Source organism: Mobula hypostoma, chromosome 1, assembly GCF_963921235.1.
Source record: "Mobula hypostoma chromosome 1, sMobHyp1.1, whole genome shotgun sequence".
NCBI classification, from domain to species: Eukaryota; Metazoa; Chordata; class Chondrichthyes; order Myliobatiformes; family Myliobatidae; genus Mobula; species Mobula hypostoma.
The window spans coordinates 226,867,350-226,890,696 of NC_086097.1; the positions used below are offsets into that span (position 1 = coordinate 226,867,350).

The 23,347-nt window shown below is 39.5% G+C and overlaps 2 protein-coding genes across 5 annotated transcripts in view; one reads left to right on the plus strand and one right to left on the minus strand.

Moving 5' to 3' along the window:
- Positions 1-225: 225 nt before the first annotated feature.
- Positions 226-18,790, minus strand: pex2 (peroxisomal biogenesis factor 2). 4 transcript variants are annotated; one of them, XM_063065415.1, is made up of 3 exons: positions 18,647-18,790; positions 10,746-10,843; positions 226-6,518 (listed from the first exon to the last, which is right to left on the minus strand). In XM_063065415.1, the coding sequence occupies exon 3, from the start codon at positions 6,504-6,506 to the stop codon at positions 5,598-5,600; it is 909 nt and encodes a 302-aa protein (XP_062921485.1). In that variant the 5' UTR covers positions 6,507-6,518; positions 10,746-10,843; positions 18,647-18,790; the 3' UTR covers positions 226-5,597. The 4 variants fall into 4 exon arrangements, with proteins under 4 accessions (XP_062921485.1, XP_062921496.1, XP_062921506.1 ...); XM_063065426.1 differs by lacking the exon at positions 18,647-18,790 and adding an exon at positions 18,384-18,603; XM_063065436.1 differs by lacking the exon at positions 10,746-10,843 and having other exon boundaries at positions 18,647-18,779.
- A 7-nt stretch (positions 18,791-18,797) lies between these two features.
- Positions 18,798-23,347, plus strand: part of LOC134349574 (paramyosin) — a 674,039-nt gene continuing 669,489 nt past the window's right edge. Inside the window, exon 1 of the mRNA XM_063054149.1 lies at positions 18,798-19,343. Within this exon, the coding sequence (XP_062910219.1) occupies positions 18,798-19,343 (546 nt within the window). The remainder of the gene's footprint in view (positions 19,344-23,347) is intronic.

The window sequence follows — 23,347 nt, forward strand, 5'->3', positions numbered from 1 at the left end:
TTCAGCACAACACTGAGGGCCAAAGGGCCTGTTCCTGTGCTCTACTGGTTTATGTTCCATGTTCTAATTGCTTATATAAGACAGCACAAGCGATTTGTAATGGGCAGTATTTCATTATAGCTTGCTGGATCCTGTAATATGTATTTATAACATTAGCTATGTTGTTATTCAGTTACCAAGTCATTAATTGATAAATCTTTTTTTTAATTTTATTTTTATTTGGATAAGGAGTTCACAATTATCATGTACTTTTTTCACACATATAACCTTTTCCATTTTTTTATATGTATAAAACTACAATTATTTATACATTCTTAAGTACACATTGGGATGATATAAAAGCAAAATAAACATTTAAATAGATAATTATGTACTGTGGTAAATCTAACCTATTAGGCTAAGTAATGAATTGATAAATCTTAACACATAGTTGCCAATGACTTGTCTACTGTGACTGGGAACAGAAAGCAATACAATGGAGGATTGTTTGAAGATGTAAGAGCCATGTTCCAAAACAATTTCCAGGAAAAGAACAGGAAGCTCCAACTCTGGCTGCAAACTAACTGCAAGTTGATTGGATTATGAGGAGATATGCTAAAAGCACATAAGAAATAGCAGTAAGAGTTTGTTGCTGTTCCCTGAGCCTGCTGCACCACTCAATAACATTGCTGATCTGTTCTTGGCTTAACCCCAGTTTCCAGCTAACTTCCTCCTAATTCAAACTGCTGTCAATAATAATCTTGAATATATTCAATGGCTGCTTTGGGATAGAGAACTTCAAAGATTCAAGACTCTCTGAGAGAAGAAACTCCTTCACATCTCTCTATTAAATGGATTATATTATGAAGCTGTAGCTTTAACTCTGGATCACCCTTCTAGAGGAAACATCTGCTCGTTCAGAAAATATCCCTCAGAAACTTGTTTCAATTAGATTGCATCTCATTCTAAACTTCAAGTATAGGTTCAACTAATCATCATCCCTGGAATCAACCAATGAACTCTTTGCGGTTGCCAATGTAGGTTGAATATGGAGACCAAAACTCTACTTGGCACATCAGCTGTGAAGATAACTACACGTGCAAATGTGCACCAAAACCTTGGTACTTCATACTAGTTGCAATAAAACCCTAACCCTCACTTCATTAACCTTGCAGTGTCAAGAATTGTAATTGAATAGACTAGAAATAGCTAAGCAACTGGCACCATTCTCTGTGGTATCCTCCCCTTTACTGAAAGTCCAATTAACTGTTTTTTGGATGAGATGCAAACAATGCTTTTGTAACATACATAAAATGCTGAAGGAACGCAACATGTCAGGCAACACCTATGAAAAGAATAATGATGTTTTGGGCCAAGACCCTTTTGGCACTGGAATGAAAAGATGCCAGAATAAAAAGGTGGGGGAGGGGAAGGAGGACAAGCTAGAAGGTGATGGGTGAAATTAGGTGGGGGGAGGGGTTGAAATGAGAAGCTGAGAAGTGCTAGGTGGAAACGGCAAAGGGCTGGAGAGCAAAGAATCTGATGGGAGAGGAGAGTGAACCCTGGGAGAAAGGGCAGTATGGTGAAGTGATAGGCAGGTGAGAAGAGGTCAAAGCGGTGAACTGAAGAAGGGTAGGGAGAAAAGATATTACTGGAGGAAGAAATTGATGTTCATGCCATTGGTTGGAGCTAGCTGGATGGAAGACATTGCTCCTCCACTCCGAAAGTGGTCTCAATGTGGCAGAAGTATGGGGATAGGAATTTAAATGGTAGGCAACCAGGAAATTCTGCTTTTTGTGGATGGAGTGGAGGTGCTCACAAAGCAGTCCCCCAAATTATATTGCATCTCACCAATGTAGAAATACCAGATACAGTAGGTGATCCCAACAGATTTGCAGGTTAAGTGCTGCCTCACCTGGAAGGACTGTTTGGGGCTCTGAATGGAAGTGAATGGCCATTTCCTTTTGTAGTACTCATTTAGAATGTGAACTAATATACACAGTAAAAGATGCAATCACAGAAAGACTGTTACAAAACTGAGATTATGGGTAATATAAATTGTGTATGACAGAGGCCGCAAAAACTAGCAATGAAACAGTACCATTGGCAAGAGTTTTCAACATGTCTAAATGTTCTTCGTCTAGAAAACACAAAGCACTTTGAATTTCTTATTTGATTTGCCTTAGCACACATAGTGCTTCCTATACTCACATACTTACATTCAGCCACTGGACAAATCAACCTCTAAACTTTCTGAAGAAACCATATAGACATTGGTAAACAGCGTAGTTAACATCTGTGGGACATTATGTTTCACATCTGAATATTCAAATAAAATAAACTTTTGATTTTGCTGGTCTGGCAGCTTTACAACTTTTAATTAATATATTTTCCTGATCAATTTTACAAGAACATTAATTTTCAATTCAGGGAAAAAGGCTAAGAATTGAAAACCTCATGAATTATTATAGATTGTACGCTGGACATTATCTCCGTGTAGCTGGATTAGCATAGAAAGTAAACTGATGAGTGAAGGAGTTAAAAAAAAACACCAGGCGGATAACCATTGGTTATGTTGAAATGCTATTGATAGCAGACAGTACTCAAATGATTTAAAAACAATGAGCACACAAATTTTCTTTTCTGTAACATTTTTCAGTAAAACTGTAATCTGCTGAAAATATGCAATGAAGGTGATTTCTCAGTAAAGTTGATGAACTGGTGATTAGAGGGAAAGTTGTTCATAAATTTATACAATGAATTTTTAGGCAATCCACTTTACAGTATTAAAGTATAATTTAAAACAAGCAGTCATTGTACTATTCTAAAACAAATTTACTCATTCATACTAATAGTGAAAAGATGTGCAAATTATTTTATTTCCATTGCAAGAATTTATCCAACAATTTAAAATACTTTCTCAGTGGCTGTTATGTTAATTAATACTTTAAACTTAATAGACATGTACATGATTCATTATTTTGTTAATTTTAGATGGTTTCTAATGAAAAGACACAAAATTTCATCCAAATATCTAGGTTTTCCAATGATGGCTGAATTTAAGGGCACAAAAATGTCAAATTTAGAGTATTTAATTATCAGTTAGTTACAGACTTTAGTACAAAGATGGAAGATATCAACAAGGTAGGCTGGGGAAAATTTCTTTTGAGTCAAGACATCGACTACTTCAGCAGAAATTGTAATGGACACAGTTAGAAATTGCTACATGATTCTATCAAAATTAATATTCATTTGTGGATTAGTGTACCAAGTAGATGGGACAACATTACCAGAAACCATCCATTTTCAGGGATTTTCAATCACTTAATGCCAAAAGTTTATCAAAAATAGCAAATGCTGGAAAAAAAATCAGCCAGCTTCAGAAGCCGCATCAATAAACTGGCATGAGCAGTTGGTTGGATAGTTTCTGAGCCTATAAGGAACCAAAGCAGAACCACTCAATCTTTTGAAGTAGTTTAAAATGACATTATCATCTAATTCTGAAAGAAGCCTCCCATTACTACCTTTGACAGACTCTTTAATAGGGAACAACAAATGTTCCGTACTCCAGGAACCACAATGATGGCTGGGTCTTCCCAAGCTGGAAGGCCAAATACATTTAGCTATACTGAGAACAGGCTGTACCTGGAACTATTAATGAGTTTCAGAAGAAACAGTCACATGCACTCAGATGAAGCAGAAGTATTATAGATAATGAATATGTGGCTGGCGATGTATAATGGAGCATGACAGCAACCTGAAAAATGTTATGCAATTGGAAGAGCACAGGAGTTCCAGAAATGGGCAGAGGATTGGGCTCAAGGACTTTTGTGAGGACAAGTGACCAAGCTCTCGGGCAAGCCAAAAGTATCAATGGAAATCACAATTTATGAATGCACTACTACCATGGTGTCCTCTGTACCCAACCAGCTATGGAAGACAGCAGTGGATTAAAATGTGCAGGTGGTGTGAAATTCATAATGAAACTGTTGTACAAATCCCCAGCTAGTGCTCCACTGATTAATATGGGCACAACAAAGTCATTGAATACCTGAAAGAGAAGGTTATCAAATATGGATGGACCACATTTGTTGAACCTCACCTCTACACAACAACTGATGCTTTATGGAAGCTGGACTTTATTTGTTGAAGAGAATGTGGCTGAGGTTGATGGTGCCATTAGATACAGGAATAATATGTAGTTCATCCAGGAGGGATGGTGAGAAGCAAGATAGATACAAGTATTCAATGAGTCAGTCACAGGGGGATGAATGTACCCAATATAAAGTGGCAACCACTGATTCTGACTAGCCCATTACACTGACTACCTTAACTGGAAGGCTCCAACACCTTCGTAGCACCTAAATAGAACATCACACATGTGGACTGAGGATGGACAGTTGCCCAACATACATGCAACATGTAAACCAACAGAATTTGCATTCATTCAATGAATCAAATCTCAGGAAAGATGCTGCTGACCTACAGAACTTTACTAGCATTTTATATTTTTTGTTTCAGATTTTCTGCGTCTACAATAAAAAAAACCACCTCCAGAAATGATAGTTGCTCCCCGGATAGGAAATTTAAGACAAGATCAAATTAGAAAATTAAATGTAATTGTTAGTCTTGATAGTGATTAGCAATTACTTGCAACCAATTGGTGAAGGGGGAAAATGGGAAATGATGTATCCAAAGTACATTGAAGCCTTGTTTCATGAACTTAGTCTGAAAGCCAGAGGAGCAAAAATAGCCCATTTAGCCCATCTAGTCTGCTCCACCATTTTATTATGGCTGAACCATTTCCCTCTCAACGCCATTCTCCTGCTTTGTCCCCTTAACATTTCATGCCTAAATAATCAAGAACCTATTGACCTCCTCCTTAAATGCACCCAGTTACCTGTGGCAACAAATTCCACACATTTATCACCCTCTGGCTAAAGAACTTTCTCCTCATCTCTGTCCTAAATGGATGTCCCTCTATATTGAGGCTGTGCCCTCTCATCCTAGATTCCTCCACCAAATGAAACAACTTTTTCACATTCACCCAATCTAGCCCTTTAACATTGATAGGTTTCAATGAGATCCCCCCCTCACTCTTAATTCCAGCGAGTACAGGCCCAGAGCCTTGAATTGCTGCTCATATGATAACCCTTTCATTCATGACTTCTGTTTCAGAAGACATACAATGGTTCTCAAGTTAATCAGAGTAAAGGATTTTTTAAACACGAGTTAACAAAAAAAAATAAGGTATCTCATCCATCTACTTGTGCATCATGTAGAATAGATACTCAAACCACAAACTCTGGAATTAAAAGTGGTCAATTTGAGTATTTTATTTGGAAAGAAGCTGCTTTTATGATGTCCTCATGACGTTTCAAGGATTCCATAAATGGAAAATGAAGTGGATCACCTTGTCATTTGTTCCATCTCTGAAGCAGCTGATTGCTTAAGAAAGAATTTGGTTCAAATACTAGGTCAGTAAACAATATAATTAAATTTTCACATACATCTAGGCCACCAAAGGTTGCATCTGCGTCTTGTCCTTTAATAATGCATTGAGATGTCAACCTAGATAACATGTTCAAATTCCAAAGTGGCCTTTAGGCAAATCTGCATTAGATTGATTGGTGAATGTTAGATAACAAAGGAACTATATTTTGGATTTCAGTGCTGCATTTAGGACAAGTAAAGTAAGCATCAGATAGATAATTACTTTGAATGCAGTAATAACAAAAGACGTGCTTACAACCAATTACATGAGGCATAGTTGGCCAATCACCACAAATAGCACATTCTTTACAGTGGATTGATAGTGTACCATCATCGTCTTGGATATGGCCTACTGGAAGGAACCATGATGAAACAATTACTTTCAGCTTTCTGGTATTAATCAGTGGCAGAAGAAATATTAAGAATTCGGCAAAGCCATGCCATAAAAGTTCCCGATTCATATATTCAAAACCAACTTGACGAACACCTTGAGGTCTGCAGAACACAGCTCTGATTCCTATAAGTCGTTCTGGAAATGTGGCAAATCTACCATTCTGAAGAAAGATCAAAAAATTCAGTAGCCCAGCAACTTTCAGAAGTCCAAATGAAAAAGTTATGAAATATTTAAACTTGTGGATAATTGATTCTGGGGAACGACTACTAATTAAATCATGGGCTCTCTCTTGTAGCCATTTCCCTCCAATGGTACACAATGCATACCACAGCTTCTGACGTTTACTCATTGGTTTGTATTGTTGTCCCTGAGACAAGTCATTTTTATATCTGATGTTCAGAAGTGTCTGGCCAACTGTTGCATTTTGAGAATAGACTGTAAATCTCCATAACAAAATTTGCAGGATTGCTTTCAGTTCTGGTTCAAAGTTTGTAAGCAAGCCAGGTTTAAAACATTGGAAACACTGGGCAAATTGGGACCACACCAGCTGTTCCAAGGCTCTATCCAGTTCAAAAGCATCCAGTTGGCTTATTCTTAGTACTGGAGGTAGGGTACTTAAGTTGTCTTCCATGGAATCCATGTTTTCACAAATCTACAAAAAAAATTGAAACATCAATGACAGACAAAACAAATATGAAAAAACTACTTACCAAAATTATGTAATGATATGTAATAATAGTAAACCTTAACACATCAAGTTCAGCAAGTTCAGATGTCTCAAACTGCTTCACAGGCAATGAAAATCATTTAAAATGAAGTCACCATTGTAAGAGAGGGAAAACATAGTGGGCAATGCACGCAAGCTCCTATAACCAGCAATATGATAATTTTAATTCTCTCCTACTTTTCTTTAAGAGGGTGCTCATAATTCTACATATTCACAGAAGAAGACAAGGTCTAAATCTGGCATCTCATCCAAATTAGGGTCTTAGTTTAACATCTCATCTAAAAGCTAACATCTCTGACAGTGCAACATTTCCCCAGTACTGGAATGAAGTGTCATACTTGATGAACATTGTTTGTATCAACCGATAGTTCAAATATTAGTCACAGTTCTACAAAATATTTGATTACTATCTAGATATCTGCCATATAAAATTAAAGGCAAAAAAAGTACTGTACACAAATGCAAGGTGCTGCTTTACAGAAATTCATTTTAATAGGAGTCAGTTACTGGCACTACTGGATCCCACTGAATACCCATGTCATATGGCAACATAGGTTCCATTATTGGGACAGCCAAACATTTAATTACTTAATTTAGAACACTTTCTTCACCACATGTGCTTGATACAAATACATTCTTGGCTAACCACGTTCCTTGGAGGATGCTGTACAGCGAGATAATTTGAGCTATGAGCTAAAATAAAACAAAGAAACTACATTACTAATTTTAGTCAAAACGACAAAAGTTACTTCACTTTGAAGCTAATTAACTGATCAGTTTTGATAAGTAATAACATATTTTACAATCAATTGAAAGCAAGTGCTTTCAGTTACATCCCATTGTGTGAAAATCCTGAATTTAGTAATGATCTTGATTTTATATAATCCTTTCAATTAAGGATAGCATTCCAAATTAGTTGGAGGCATAAACAAAAATATGCACCCAAAATTATAGTTAGAAGGAAGAGAAAAAGCAGAGCAAAAGGGATGAGTTCCAAAATAGTCATAAAGGGGAAGATGGATTGGGAGAGATAAAAAGGTTTTTGGTCTTTATACCAAGGTGAGCTGAAACATTTGAAATCATGCTGCTCGGGTCATACTGCTGCTGCAAAACAACAAATTTCACAACATATGTCAGTGATTAAAAAGACCTGATTCTGACTCTGCTTAGGTCAAATGGAGGAATGAATGATGCACAACATTCTAGAGTTCATAGAAAAAAAGGATAGGAGAAATGTTGTTGTTGGAACTGTGATAGAGTAGGGCCACAGAGGGATTTAAACACAAGGTTGAGAATTTTTAAGTATGTGGCTGAGAACCAAGAGTAAATGCAGATCACAGGCAAGTAGGACTTGGTTTAGCAATGGTTCTGCATGGACTGAAATTTTAGATATTTCGGGGCAGCTAGGAAAGCACTGGAATAATAAAGGTTAAAGTGTTTGATGAATAACCTTAGTGATAAGCAGTCATAATGATGGAGAACAAGTAAGAATATCAGGATTTGAGAGAACATCAAGGCCTCCAGTATTCTGTTTAAAAAAAAAAGCTGTATTTGTGGAAGATGTCAAAATAGGTCAAGGCATAAATACTGTTCCAGAATAGCTCCCTTGTTTTTCTCAGATCAACACTACTCATAGGTCAGACAGGATGTTGTTTTAATGTCAGTCTGAAAGAAGGCATCTTTGAGAATGCAGCTCAACTCCTTTAAGTTTGAACTGTGCTCAGTTCTATGGAGTCACTTTTGTATAGCCATTTTAATACTGAAACCAGATTCCTGAATGGGAAATAAAAGTAACACCTCGCCTCATCCTCTGGGACTGGTACCAACTGTTTCTGGGGCATAAACAAAAATGCACCCATATAGTTAGTCCAGATTAATTCACCACAAAAGCTTTAAAACTTTTATCATGAAACAAATGATGCCTGCCATTAAAAAATGTGAGCATTTTACTTTCAGCTTGGAAAAACTAACAAGACTGTCATAAAATTTGGTAGTACCATTTATTTTTAATGGTATGGTATTAGTAGCCTTTGCTTGTTAAATGGTATCAGTATTATTGGACTCAGATCATACCTAGAGTAAATCAGTGCCAAGCTGAAATAAGACAACTAAAAAGCATTGCATTAAATTCAGGTTCTGAAAACATTAATCATTTGAAAAAGAACATCATCTGAAGCAAATGATGAAGAAACAAATATACAGACATGGTTAAAGAATTTATATTGAGCAAGTCTGAAACCATTAATGAGATAGAGGTGAAAGTGATTTACTTTTTAGCCCATATGTTAAGGAAAGCAGTTATTGAAAATAAACAAATTGATTATTTTTTTCTTGAAAGAAATTCAAATGATGTGCAATTGTTGCATTTGGCTACTTGAAGCTATATTGTACTAAATCTAAACAAAGGTACAGTCTTCTGGAAATGTTAGCAGACAATATATTGATGGAGAATATTATAATACAGTGTGGGCATGTGGCCATGTGGTTAAGGCATTCTGAAGGTCGTGAGTTCGAGCCCCAGTCGAGGCAGCGTGTTGTGTCCTTGAGCAAGGCACTTAACCACACAGTGCTCTGCGATGACACTGGTGCCAAGCTGTATCGGCCCTTGCCCTTCCCTTGGACAACATCGGTGTCATGGAGAGGGGAGACTTGCAGCACGGACAACTGCCGGTCTTCCATACAACCTTGCCCAGGCCTGCGCCCTGGAGAGTGAAGACCTGCCTGGTGCAGATCCATGGTCTCACAAGACTAACGGATGCCTTAATTATAATACAGCCACCACACCTGAACCAACAGTGAAGTGATGAAAATTCGGTGAATCACAGTGCCAATTTAGGAGAAAGGCAAAGAACACGGGTAGATGCTACTATGCCTTGAAAGTTACTTGGAAATGATGTATATAAATAGGTAGTTTGTACTGGAGATTTGTTTGGATTTAACTTTCAAACAGAGCCAGAATCAGACTGGAGCTTAAGGACAATGTCGCTTTTGATTTACTTTGGGTCAAATTGGGTATCCATTTACAAAGAAAGTTTTTCATTTTATATATACTCTCTTACCTACCTGCAAGCGTTTATTTTGGGTACATTTATTTATAAAGAAGTGGACCTATCAGATCCAACCTGAGTCTAAGGAGTTGTAATAATTTTATTACCATAGTCACCCCAAACTTGACATGTATACTTGGGTCCTGTTGGGTTTGATTCAGGCAGCCGGGCTGAATTAGCACTATTTCAAGATACACCCCTCTCCTGCTACTCTTGATATGTCATTGGTACTTGAGTAGCCATGTAAGTATAATGCCCTGGTTAAGTAGAGCTACTAGGACTTACTGCTATGCTGTAAGGTATTTCATTGTAGCAGTTTTCTGCAAAAGCAGTGTGACCTGCTGGTAGTATGTTTTGATTTCAGCTAAAGAAGCCCTGTCGTTCAGCTTAGGAATGATGTGTCTGCCAATTAGGATGGTGGGAACTGAAGAAGGTTCGAGAGAGAGTGGGGTGGAGAGTTTTCTGAAGGACCGTACTGTAGTTTGAGATCTGTTGGCAGGAGCTGCGGAGTGGGACCAAAGGGAAGATGCCGCAGAATGTTGTTGGAAGAACAGTCCCCGCTGTGAGAAATGCTTTGTGCAGATGAATGGCTCCAAGGAGGAAGAGGGGGAGAGAATGAGAATTTGCTTGAGAATGGTCTTTGAGGGGAGATCGAAAATGCAGCAGGTGTTTTCACGCAGACTGTGGGGCTAGTGCATGAGTAAGAGAATATTCCAGTATGAGCTCCAATGGTTGTGTGCACATTGGACTGGTTTAACTGTTATGCACCCTTTTATTTTATTTTTCCTATTAACCGATAAAGCTGAAATTGGTATATATACTTTCTTTACAATCTTATGTGGTGTACAATCTGCTATTGTGTTTGGACAGTATTTGCACATCATTTGTTCAATTCAAAGTTCCATTAACTGGAACATCCCTGTTTTCCTGTTTGGTCGAACCCCAAATCACACTGACCCTAGACGTGTATTGTTTATAAAGGTTGCCTTCTCACTGCCGAGTCCCATGGCTGTTAGGCGAGTTAGCTATCACGTCAAGTTTGCATACGAGCCGGTGAGAGGATTACGCAAGGTTTGAAGAAATTATCAGCAATTGCTCATATCACCTCCTTTCCAAACTCCTTCCATGGTCTGTTTCAAGTCCTTCGAGAATCTCTCTTGCTCTTAGCAGAAGCACAACTGCAAAGCTATTGTGGAACAAGATCTGTTTTAGGAGAAAAAAAATCCCCTTAATACTTTAATGATTTGTTGAGTTTAGAAAGTTTGTGTTTAGCTAACATTGAAGTAAAATTCTTTGTTAATCCACATTAAACAAATACTGTCAGAGGATTTCCACACTATTTTTAAGTCAGCAATTTTATGCTGTATTACTACAAGCTCCAGCAATAACGCTTATCGTCTAAATATATATTTTATAACTTATTAACTACAACAGTATTTAACTGTGGGAACTTCCCTTGGTATTTTTTTCCTCAATGCAGTTATTGAGTAGTTTACAAATTATGAATTAATACATTTTATTTGGGAGCATATTATTGACAGAAACCCATCAATAGTAATGTGGCTATTGTCAGTAGCTTGTCAATATTAATGCAGTTATGATTTAGAGATCACACAGATGTAAGGCAGGCAGAACGATGTTTTCCCACAGGCTTCTATCAATAGCTACATTTCTATTGACAAGCTCCCAGGATGTACTTGGGGATCTATTACCATCAGAGTTTTCTGTCAATAGATTTTCCTTGTATATAAAAAAACATCTAAATTTTCAAAGCTCAAGCTTATGGAGAAGCCAGTTTTGTTACAGCCACATATACTACAGGTAATTCCAACAAAGTATAAAAAATAAGCATTCTACCTAGGTTATTGACAGCATTAAGCCAAGAAATAGACTAATTCAAAAGTTATTAAAAACAATACTACTAGATGTTGTAATTGCACTACTCATTATGCAAGGAAAAAACAGCTCTTACTGTTGTTTAAAAAAATTCTATCTTGCTCTTAAGTGAGAGGAAAATGAAGAAAATACATTCTTGAAATTATATTAGTTTGAAGTATTGCAAAATCGTTGTGACATGAATAACTTTTTCCACGCTCAGGTTCCAAGAAAATTTTAATTGTGACAATGTTTTCAATCATTGGTTACATGTACAGTTTTGTGCTGATATTAACAAACTTGACAAAATTGCAATGGCTTACAATTTAATGTTGAAATGATCATGAGTCACTGTGAGCAACTAGGTACATTTGTCACCGACAAGTAGCTGATCCTGAGCATTTATCCTTGCACAACTTTCATAGTCACAGACCTCAAATCCCAAAATGTTCTATTTATTCCAAATATTTTCTGTCTATTAACTAATCCTTACACCAGACAGATATTAACCCTAATAGTGAAAGATCTTATTTTGTACAAAATTTTCATGTAGCAAATAACTGAATGCCTTCTGCATATTCAATTATACTGTGTATACTAAATTCCCTTAGCTAGTCCGCCAGACACACACCTTTGGAAAAAAATTCTCTGTAAGGATATCACTTAATAACATGTTGACTTTCTCCAATAATAATCAGGACTTTGTCCTGTTGAAGGACCTTAGCCAGAAATATCTGTTAATTCCCCTTCATAGATGCTGCCTGACTTGCTGAGATCCTCCAGCATTTTGTGTGTGTTATCCAATAATATTGTGATATGTTAAGTTGTCAGTACAGATACAATGCCTAGCCTTAAACAGTGCACTAGAAACAGCCTTCTCTTACCAATTCTATCCAAATACTTCCTAAACCTAAACACATGCCCCACTGAGAACCATTTCTGTATCCCAATGGGTCCATGACTCTCTTCTGCAGCCCTGTGGCTCAAAGGAGTTGTTGAAAAATTATAAACCATACGCCTTTATTTCACTTCTATGCCACAGAATGCAACTGGTCCATTCCCCAGAGTTGTATTTATGAATCATCTACTTCACAGTTCTGACACTGACAGCAATCTAATATAAATGCTTCTCTGATAAACTAATTGATGAAGCACCGCTGCCACCCAGAGATGCTGAGAGCCATAAGTAGTACTTTTCTCTAGCAATTCCACAGCCATTAACCAAGATTTTGCAGTAGTAAAGTTCATGTGTTCATTTTTCTGTGCAACAGAAAGCAACCATAAAATTTTCACATGAAAAGTTTAACGCAAAAAAACCCTCAAGTTACTGTCAGTGGATCAACACACTTTCTTATGGTGAAATGTTTGCGGCTTTTTTTAGTATATTCAACCTGAAATTAAGCTTTGGCAATAAGGTCTGATTATCAAACTCACTATTCTAATGGCATATTGTAATATTGTGTTTCAATGACATAATATCTAATAAAGTCTTAACCAATGTCTAACACAACTTTTTTTTACATTTTATTTCTTTGCATGAATATTTCAAAACATGGGATTTAAAGCAGCAGCTTCTTCAATCATAAGAACATGCTTTACTTAGTATGTTACAACATTTGGTAAGTTAAAGCTTCCATTTCTTGACTGTGCGATTGGATGCAGAGGCAGCTTAAGAACATTCTTCTTGAATTGATGACCAACAGGTCTCAGAATGAGAGAATTTCTCAAAGCAAAGATGACCAAAACCTGTTTATTTCTAGTCAGTGTAAAATGCAGCAACTTTACTAATGACGACAAATAGGTAAATACTGGATTTTATTTGCGGGGACCTAGCCTTACCCTATTTTCCCTCCCAGCAAGAAGATTTTAAGGATTTGTCTTGTAGGGAAAAGAATAATTGAGGGCTAATAACTAGTAAATAGGGATATGGATTGTGCTAGAGACAACCACAGACAAAGCCTAGAAGTAGAAACATGGAATGCAGCAGAGAGGACACCCAAGTTTTAGAACTTCACTTATTATGTTATACACAGCCCCGTTGTTGTAAAAGAAAATTGGGATTGCTATTAGACTTGAGCATAACTATTTTATTCTGTATCAGGACCTAGACCGTTACTTAAGTTGTCCTGTAGACTCCATTCTGTTATTAAAATGTAATTATTCTGGTAATCTTGTCAACTGAGAATATAAAAGCTGCACCAAAATCATGCTCAGATAGTTCAGCTTTAAATGGTCTCCTGGTGCATACCAGTTTTTAATAAATTGTCCATTATTTTGTGCACCAACTCCAGGTAGCCTTTCAGTTTGTTCCTATGATTTGTACATACTGTAAAAGAATCGTTCTTTATATTTAAATCATATTAATCTTACATTTGTAATGCCTGCTTTGTCTTTTTCATTTTAATCAATATTCATTCAGGTAACACCAGATCTGGCTACCTTTTCCGACCATCTACTCGAAGACCTCCCACTATACAATTGTTTTGTTCTGTCATCTCATTATGCACTCACAGTATCTGCACTAAAATTGCATGTTTATACATCTTCTGCTTTGATTTAAAAAAAATCAACAAGACCTTATATCTCCACATGTAATAATTCAAAAAGGTTTCTTCGTGTTAAATTATAAAAAAATAAATAACTTCTTAATTTTCTCTTCAATTTAAAACAGCAAAGTTTTCAAGTTCTGCTTATTGCAATAAATGTTAAAGTAGTTAAATATCAACCAACAGATGTCCTTGCCAAGAGCCAAAATTAATTTACATAATCTGATTATTAGAATACCAGAACAATGACAAAATTTGGAACAGTAACAAAATACTGACAAATATAAAAGCGGAGTAAAAAGATATACTTATTGTAATATGTAATATATACATTTTCCATATGAAGGCTAAAAATAAGTAGCTCAACTGGGAATGGAGGATTCAAAATATTTGTTTAAGAAAAAATAATAGCTGAATCCAATTACTATAATTTTCTCCAAGTATCGTCACTATTTTACAGCAATACTCTTGGGAGACTGAAAATTGATAATGTTCTCACTACTTTCTCCAGGTGGAAAATATTACTCAAATTATTTGGCTGGAGGCAAAACGTGCTATTACCCACATAAACTCTAGTAGAACGCAATTCTGGTCATTACAAAATTACTATCACTTTTTCCTGTTCACAACTAACAACGCATTTCATGGGGAAAAGAAAATTGACTAAAATACAGATTGGGAGAACTGCTTCCTGGAATATACTAATTGCTTTAACAACTTTTGATTCGAACTTTAAAGAAAATCTGGCTTCTGGCCAATCTAAAGTCATAAGAGAAAAGTGATTTCAATGCTGAACATGAATAATGGGACCAATGAGCTAGGAGAAATGAAGCTGAGTATTAGAGGATTTTAATGGAGAAGGGAGAAAAGGGTAAAGTAAGTAACTAAACAGAAATAAATATTGACGAAAATTGAGAATGAGGGGAAAAAGAAATAGGCATGAGTATTTTTCTGATCTTAGTTTCTGTACTGTAATCTTCTTACAAACAATTTTAATTTCAAAACTCCACACTCATGCTTGTTACTAAAACAATATGCTGCAAGTCTTATTCCTTAATTACTCTATTTACTATAAATTAGAAATGGTGTAAAATTATGAGTGTGCTCATAGATTAATACAGTTAACATTTTTGAAAGGTTATACAGTGATTATTTCCAAGATCATATATCATTTTGAACTTCAGAAGGAGTTAAAAACTTAAGAGGGCCTTGTAGAAGTTTATAAAACCATTAGGGGCATAGATAATATGAATTGTCAGTGTTTTTCCCACAATAGGAGAGCTCAAGACTAGAGAATATGGGTGAAAATTGCAAGCTTTAAAGGAGACTGAGGCCAGATCTTTAGATAGATAGATAGATAGATACTTTATTGATCCTGAGGGAAACTGGGTTTCGTTACAGCCGCACCAACCAAGAATAGAGCATAAATATAGCAATACAAAAACCACAAACAATCAAACAACAAAATGCAAACTATGCCAGATGGAAAATAAGTCCAGGACCAGTCTATTGGCTCAGGGTGTCTGACCCTCCACGGGAGGAGCTGCAAGTTCGATGGCCACAGGCAGGAACGACCTCCCGTGCCGCCCAGTGTTGTATCTCGGTGGAATATGGCCGAAGTCCAACAGTAAAAAGTTCAATATCCAGTCTGCAAACACGTTCCTCGATCATAAAATGACCTGGATTGCACCAGTGGTTGTTAAAGGGTTGTTGGTGCCAAGGAAGTGGTAGAACCATGTGCAATTACAATTAAAATATATTTTGCATTAATATGATAAATATTAAGGGATATGGGCCACATGCAGGTAAATGGGACAAGCTCAAGAGGCAACTTTGGTCTACATGGATTTTGGGCACTATGACCTGGTTCTGTGGTGTACCAAAAAGGATATATCAGTAAACAAGCTGTACGAAAACACACACAAAATGCTGGAGGAACTCGGCAGGGCAGGCAGCATCTGTGGAAATGAATAAACGGTTGATGTCTCAGGCAGACACCCTTCTTCAGGGCTGGAAAGAAGGGGGAAGACACCAAGATAAAAAGGCAGGGAGAGGGGAAGAAGACAAGCTAGAAGGTGATAGATGAAGTCAAGAGGTGGGAAAGGTAAAGGGCTGGAGAAGAGGAAATCTGATAGAGGAGAGTGGACTAGAGGAGAAGGGGGCATGAAGAAGGGTTGTAGTCAGGTGAGAAGAGGTAAGAGGCCAGAGTGAGGAATAGAAAAAGACAGGAAAGAGAGGGAATTTTTTTTTACCAGAAGGGGAAATTGATGTTCATGCCATCAGGTCAGAGGCTACTCAGATGGAATATGAAGTGTTGTTCCTCCACCCTAAAGGTGGCCTCATTGTGGAACAAGAGAAGGCTGTGGACTGACATGCCAGAATGGAAATGGGAATTGAAATTAAAACGTTTGGCCACCGGGAAGTTCCACTTCTGGCGGATGCAGGGGAGGTGTTTGATGAAGTTTTTACGACTGGTCTCACCAATGTAGAGGAGACTGTATCAGAAGCACCAGATACAACAGACAACCTCAAAAGATTTGCAGGTGAAGCACTACTTGGGGCTCTGAATAGAGATGAGGAAGGTAGTGAATGGCTGGGGGCAGCACTTTGGCCACTTGAAGGGATAAGTGCCAGGAGGAAGATCAGTGGGCAGGGACAAACAGACAAGGGAATCATGGAGGGAGCGTGATCCCTGTGGAAATCCATAAGATGTAAAGATGTGGTTGTCGGGTGCGGGGGTGGGGGGAGGAAAATAAAGATGTTTGGTGGTTGAATCCTGTTGAGGATGATGGCATTTGCAAAGAAAGATGTGTTGGTTGTGGAGGTGTATTAGGTGAGGACAAGAAGAGCTCTATCCACTAAGGTAGCGGGAAGCTGGGGTGAGTGCAGATGTCCGGGAGATGTCAGTGGTGGAGGCAGATACACTCGTGAAGTTTAAGAGACTACTAGACAGGTATATGGAGGAATTTAAGGTGGGGGGGTTATATGGGAGGCAGGGTTTGAGGGTTGGCACAATGTTGTGGGCCGAAGGGCCTGTAATGTGCTGTACTATTCTATGTTCTATGTTAAATGGCGGGGTTGTGGGTGAGGGCAGCGTCAGGTAGAAGGAAAACACAATTCTTTGAAGAAAGAGGACATCTCTGATGTCCTAGAAGGGAAAGTTTTATCCTAGGAACAGATGCGACAGAGATGAAGGAACTGAGAAAAGGGAGTATTATTTTTACAGGAGACAAAGTGGGAAGGGGTATAGTTAAGATAGCTGTGGGAATCGGTAGGTTTAATGATGTTGATAGTTTATCTCCAGAGATGGTGACAGAGAGATTGAGAAAGGGGAGAGAGGAAATAGACTAAGTGAATTTAAGGGTAAGGTGGAAGTTAGAGGCAATGTTGTTGAAATTGACGTGCTCAGAATGGTACATGAAGCAGCATTAATACAGTTGTTAATTTAGCATAGGAAGAGTTGAGGAGCACTACCAGGAAAAAATTGGAAGATGGCTGTTTTGTGGAGCTAACAAGAAGGGCAGCATAGCTGGAGCCCATGTTACCCCTTCAATTTGGAGAAAGTGGGAGGAGCCAAAGGGGAAATTGTTGAGGGTGAAGACCAGTTCTGGCAGACGGAGGAGAGTGGTGGTAGAGGGAAACTGATTGAGTCTTTTGTTGAGAAGGAAGCAGATTTAAGGCCTTGAAATGTATAATGAAAGGACATCCATAGTGAAAATGAGGCGATCATGGCCAGAGAACTGAAATTTGTTGAGGAGATTGAGAGCTAAAGAAGTGTCATGAATGTAGGTAGGAAGGGACAGAACCAAAATGGAGTCGAGGTATGCAGACACGAATTCAGTGGGCAGGAGCAGGCAGAGACTGTGGGCCTACCAGGACAGTCAGGTCTGTGGACCTTGGGTAGGAGGTAGAAATGAGCAGTGCGTGTTAAGGGAATGATGAGTTTGGTGGCAGTTTATGGGAGTTCTCCAGAGTTGATGAGGTTAGTGCTGGTGTCAGAGAGAATTTTCTGATGGTTGGAGTGTGTCCTTTAAGGGGCAAGGCAAAGCATACAGAACAGATTTTTAAGTTTCTGAGGGAGATGGTAAGGTGATTCTGCATTTAAAAATAATTTCTCTGTTATGAAAGAACAAAATATTTCGATTATCAGAGACAGGAGAGACTACTTATGCCAGAATCCGCAGCATTTTGCCGGAGGAACTCTGCGATTCGAGCAGCATCGGAGGTGGGGAGAAACTAGAAATTTCGGCTCGAAACCCTACATTACCAATTATTACTTATATTAAAATACGGTTGTTTGGTAGTAATTTGGTATCACTTACCCAAAACATCAAGGTTACTAGCTATAAAATACGTGCAAAAACAAGCAAATCAAATTTGTAACAGATGGTAAGCAGAAATGCCCCATAATACCGCAGGTAGGCCTTAGCTTAATTCAACGTCCTTTTTGAATTGACAATCAGACTCGAACGCTGAGGCCTATTGTGCAGGCAGCAGTGGCGCTAAGCAGCAAAGCGCATAAAGGTATGGAGAAGATAAAAACCCGGTAAATTAGACACGCTTCGCCGATTGCAAGACCTTTTACCTGTCATCCACTCCAAGAAGGCGACCCGCACTCTCGGAGCGGGGCAGCCAATCGGAAGCGCCAATTTGTCACGTGCACGCAGCTTTCCCCGATGTAAACACCGGAGGTCCTGCTCAGTTCGCGTCCTTTGGTGTCCAAAGCAACGCAATCCATGTGCAGCTTGACCCAGCTCCGCTGCGGACTGCGCCACTCTGTCTGCCTCACGCTGCGGGCTGCTCGTTTGTTGCCCGGTCGTGACAGTGACGTATGCGGCCCCGAGCGACCCTTTCCACCAATGAGAGCAGGGGGAGCGGCTGTTCCGCGAGCGCGTTCCGTTGATTTCAAAATTTGGGGGGGGAGGGTGCGGGGGTGCGCACCGGGTGATGGTCGTCGGCCCCTGGGCTGGCTGGAGGAGTTTGGTATGCTCCGGCTATCGGAGAGGAGCAGCCGTATGGGAGACAGGGCGCTGGGCGAGAATGTCGGTCGCTCCGACAGCGGGTTAGTGAAATGCGGTGATGCTGCTGCCGCCGCTGGCATTGACGATGGTGGTTGGTGGCGGGACATGGACCTGTTAGGAGCGGGAGTCAGGAAATCGGCGTTATCTCCAGCGTCGGGAGTCAGGCAAAACATGAAGCACTTGTTGAGCGAGCTCAAAGACATGTACGAAGAAAAACTGAGACATATGGGGAATAAAGATGAAAGCAAAGATACGCTAAAGGTGAGCAGTCTATTGAAAACGAGAATAAATTTGTAAAGAACAAAGATGCAAAGTGTCTTTTTAAATCTCATTTTAGCAAAATAAACTTCTGGAAGCTTGATGTTACTTTCTTTCTTTACCATGACGGATTGTACTGAATTGCTGATGCTGTCCACCTGTCCTGTGATGAACAAAGTTCCAGAAGTACATCTACAAAATGAACTCATCATATGAGGTTCAACTGCAGATTTCTGGATGAATTGGTTGCTACGCACTTCAGACCCTCTTGCAAAGATTTGGAGTGCTTGTTTACCCCTTGATGCCAAATTGAACTTTATTTCCTCATTTCAGATCTGTCTCAAAGATTTATTTTCTTTTTGCATTATTTCTGCTTCAGTGCAATTGTGCAATAAAATAAAGAAACTGAATTTTCCAATGCCATTATTGAACATTGTACTCTGGGATTCTGGTTTGGAAAAGAGATGACTAATTATAGTTAAATCTTGACGGTATAACTTAATTAGAATTTTTGCCAAATTTCATAACTAACTCACTGGTTATACCACACTTTTCAAATGTATTTGTATCGGAGCAAAATGTTTTTTTCAGAGCTATTGTATATTTTTATACTTTGGATAAGATATGAAACTCAATGCAGTACTGAGGAAGATAGTAGACTTCAGAGGTGGGATATAATAGACTACTGGTAGACAAAAAAAAAGAGTGAAGTACTGCGCTAGAGCAGGAAGAATAAGATAAAAGAATGTAAACTGAAATACAGAATTTTAAAGAGTCTGGAAGCCCATACTCTTCAGAATGATTAGTTTCACTGCTTTTCCTGTCGCCTGGAACTTGCTTCTACCCTCAGATCACTTTATTAGGTACATAGGGATGGAACCCCTTATGGTATTCTGCTGCACATCCACTTCAAGATTCAAAGTACGCATTCAGAGATGCTTTTGTGTAACCCATAGTTATTTGAGTTACTGTTGCCTTGTTTGTTTAACCAATCTGGCCATTCCCTTCACTCCTCATGGTAACCAGGTGTTTTCACCCACAGAACTGCTGTTTACTGGATTTTTTTTTTGTTTTTTGCACCATTCTCAGTAAACTCTGGAGATATTTATGTGTGAATATCCCAGGAGATTGGTGTTTGGCAAGAACAATCATTCCACTGTCAAAGTCACTTAGATCACTGAACAACAACTGAATTTTGGCCATGTCTGCATGCTTTTGTTCATTGATTGCTGATTGGATATTTGCATTAATGAGCAGGTGTACCTACTGAAGTGGCCATTAAGTGTATATATTCTCACACAAATAAAAAATGTAAATAAACAAACAGTCATTGAGTACTGATCAAAGGCTTCCTGCCACCTGCAAAATGCAACCTGCCACTATCATTATCTGCCTCCTGTCAACAAGTGAATTTTGGAGCAAATTTGCCAATTTACTCTTGGCTTTAATAGTTCTGGCCAATCTCATGCAGAAAAAAAGAATTACTAGAGGAACACACATCAAAATTGCTGGTGAATGCAGCAGGCCAGGCAGCATCTCTAGGAAGAGGTACAGTCGACGTTTCAGGCTGAGACCCTTCGTCAGGACTAACTGAAGGAAGAGTTAGTAAGAGATTTGAAAGTGGGAGAGGGAGATCCAAAATGATAGGAGAAGACAGGAGGGGGAAGGATGGAGCCAAGAACTGGACAGGTGATTGGCAAAGGGGACATGAGAGGATCATGGGACAGGAGGCCCAGGGAGAGAGACAAGAGGGGGGGAACCCAGAGGATGGGCAAGGGGTATAGTCAGAGGGACAGAGGGAGAAAAAGGTGAGTGAGAGAAAGAATGTGTGTATAAAAATAAATAACGGATGGGGTACGAGGGGGAGGTGGGGCATTAGCGGAAGTTAGAGAAGTCAATGTTCATGCTATCAGGTTGGAGGCTACCCAGACGGAATATAAGGTGTTGTTCCTCCAACTTGAGTGTGGCTTCATCTTTACAGTGGAGGAGGCCGTGGATAGACATGTCAGAATGGGAATGGGATGTGGAATTAAAATGTGTGGCCACTGGGAGATCCTGCTTTCTCTGGTGGACAGAGCGTAGGTGTTCACCTGTCCAGCTCTTGGCTCCATCCCTCCCCCTCCTGTCTTCTCCTATCATTTTGGATCTTACCCTCCCCCTCCCACTTTCAAATCTCTTACTAACTCTTCCTTCAGTGAGTCCTGACGAAGGGTCTTGGCCTGAAACGTCGACTGTACCTCTTCCTAGAGATGCTGCCTGGCCTGCTGCGTTCACCAGCAACTTTGATGTGTGTTGCTTGAATTTCCAGCATCTGCAGAATTCCTGTTGTTTGCGAATTGCTAGAGGAACTTGGTGGGTGGAGCCAAAGGGTTAGTTGATGTTTGAGGTTGAGACCATGTACCACAATAGGAGTGACCAATCTCACACCTGGGGTCTTACTGAAAGCTTTATCAGCACCAGCCACACTGTCTTTATTGATACACTTAGTTAACTTCTGAAATATTGAGTCAAATTATTCAGATAAGTATTGCTATGTATTCAACATGAGCCTGAGGCTCCGGAGGGTTCCTGTACTGTGGAAGACGTCCTACCTCGTCCCTGTGCCGAAGACGCCACGCCCCAGCGGCCTCAATGACTACAGACCGGTGGCATTGACCTCCCACATCATGAAGACCCTGGAGAGACTTGTTCTGGAGCTGCTCTGGCCTATGGTCAGGCCACACTTAGATCCCCTCCAGTTCGCCTACCAGCCCTGACTAGGAGTTGAGGATGCCATCGTCTACCTGCTGAACCGTGTCTACGCCCACCTGGACAAGCCAGCGAGCACTGTGAGGGTCATGTTTTCTGACTTCTCCAGTGCATTCAACACCATCCACCCTGCTCTGCTGGGGGAGAAGCTGACAGCGATGTAGGTGGATGCTTCCCTGGTGTCATGGATTCTTGACTACCTGACTGGCAGATCACAGTACGTGTGCTTGCAACACTGTGTGTCCGACAGAGTGATCAGCAGCACTGGGGCTCCACAGGGGACTGTCTTGTCTCCCTTTCTCTTCACCATTTACACCTCGGACTTCAACTACTGCACAGAGTCTTGTCATCTTCAGAAGTTTTCTGATGACTCTGCCATAGTTGGATGCATCAGTAAGGGAGATGAGGTTCAGTACAGGGCTATGGTAGGAAACTTTGTCACATGGTGTGAGCAGAATTATCTGCAGCTTAGTGTGAAAAATACTAAGGAACTGGTGGTAGACCTGAGGACAGCTAAGGTACCGGTGACCCCTGTTTCCATCCAGTGGGTCAGTGTGCTAGGGGGTCAGTGTGGACATGGTGGAGGATTACAAATACCTGGGGATACGAATTGACAATAAACTGGACTGGTCTAAGAACACTGAGGCTGTCTACAAGAAGGGTCAGAGCTGTCTCTATTTCCTGAGGTCCTTTAACATCTGCTGGACGATGCTGAGGATGTTCTACGAGTCTGTGGTGACCAGTGCTATCATGTTTGCTGTTGTGTGCTGGGGCAGCAGGCTGAGGGTAGCAGACACCAACAGAATCAACAAACTCATTCGTAACGCCAGTGATATTGTAGGGATGGAACTGGACTTTCTGACGGTGGTGTCTGAAAAGAGGATGCTGTCTAAGTTGCATGCCATCTTGGTCAATGTCTCCCATCCACTACATAATGTACTGGGTGGGCACAGGAGTACATTCAGCCAGAGACTCATTCCACCGAGATGCAGCACAGAGCGTCATAGGAAGTCATTCCTGCCTGTGGCCATCAAACTTTACAACTCCTCCCTTGGAGGGTCAGACACCCTGAGCCAATAGGCTGGTCCTGGACTTATTTCATAATTTACTGGCATAATTTACATATTACTATTTAACTATTTATGGTTCTATTACTATTTATTATTTAAGGTGCAACTGTAACGAAAACCAGTTTCCCCCAGGATCAATAAAGTATGACTGTGACTATGACTATGAGATAAGATGCTATGCTGACCATC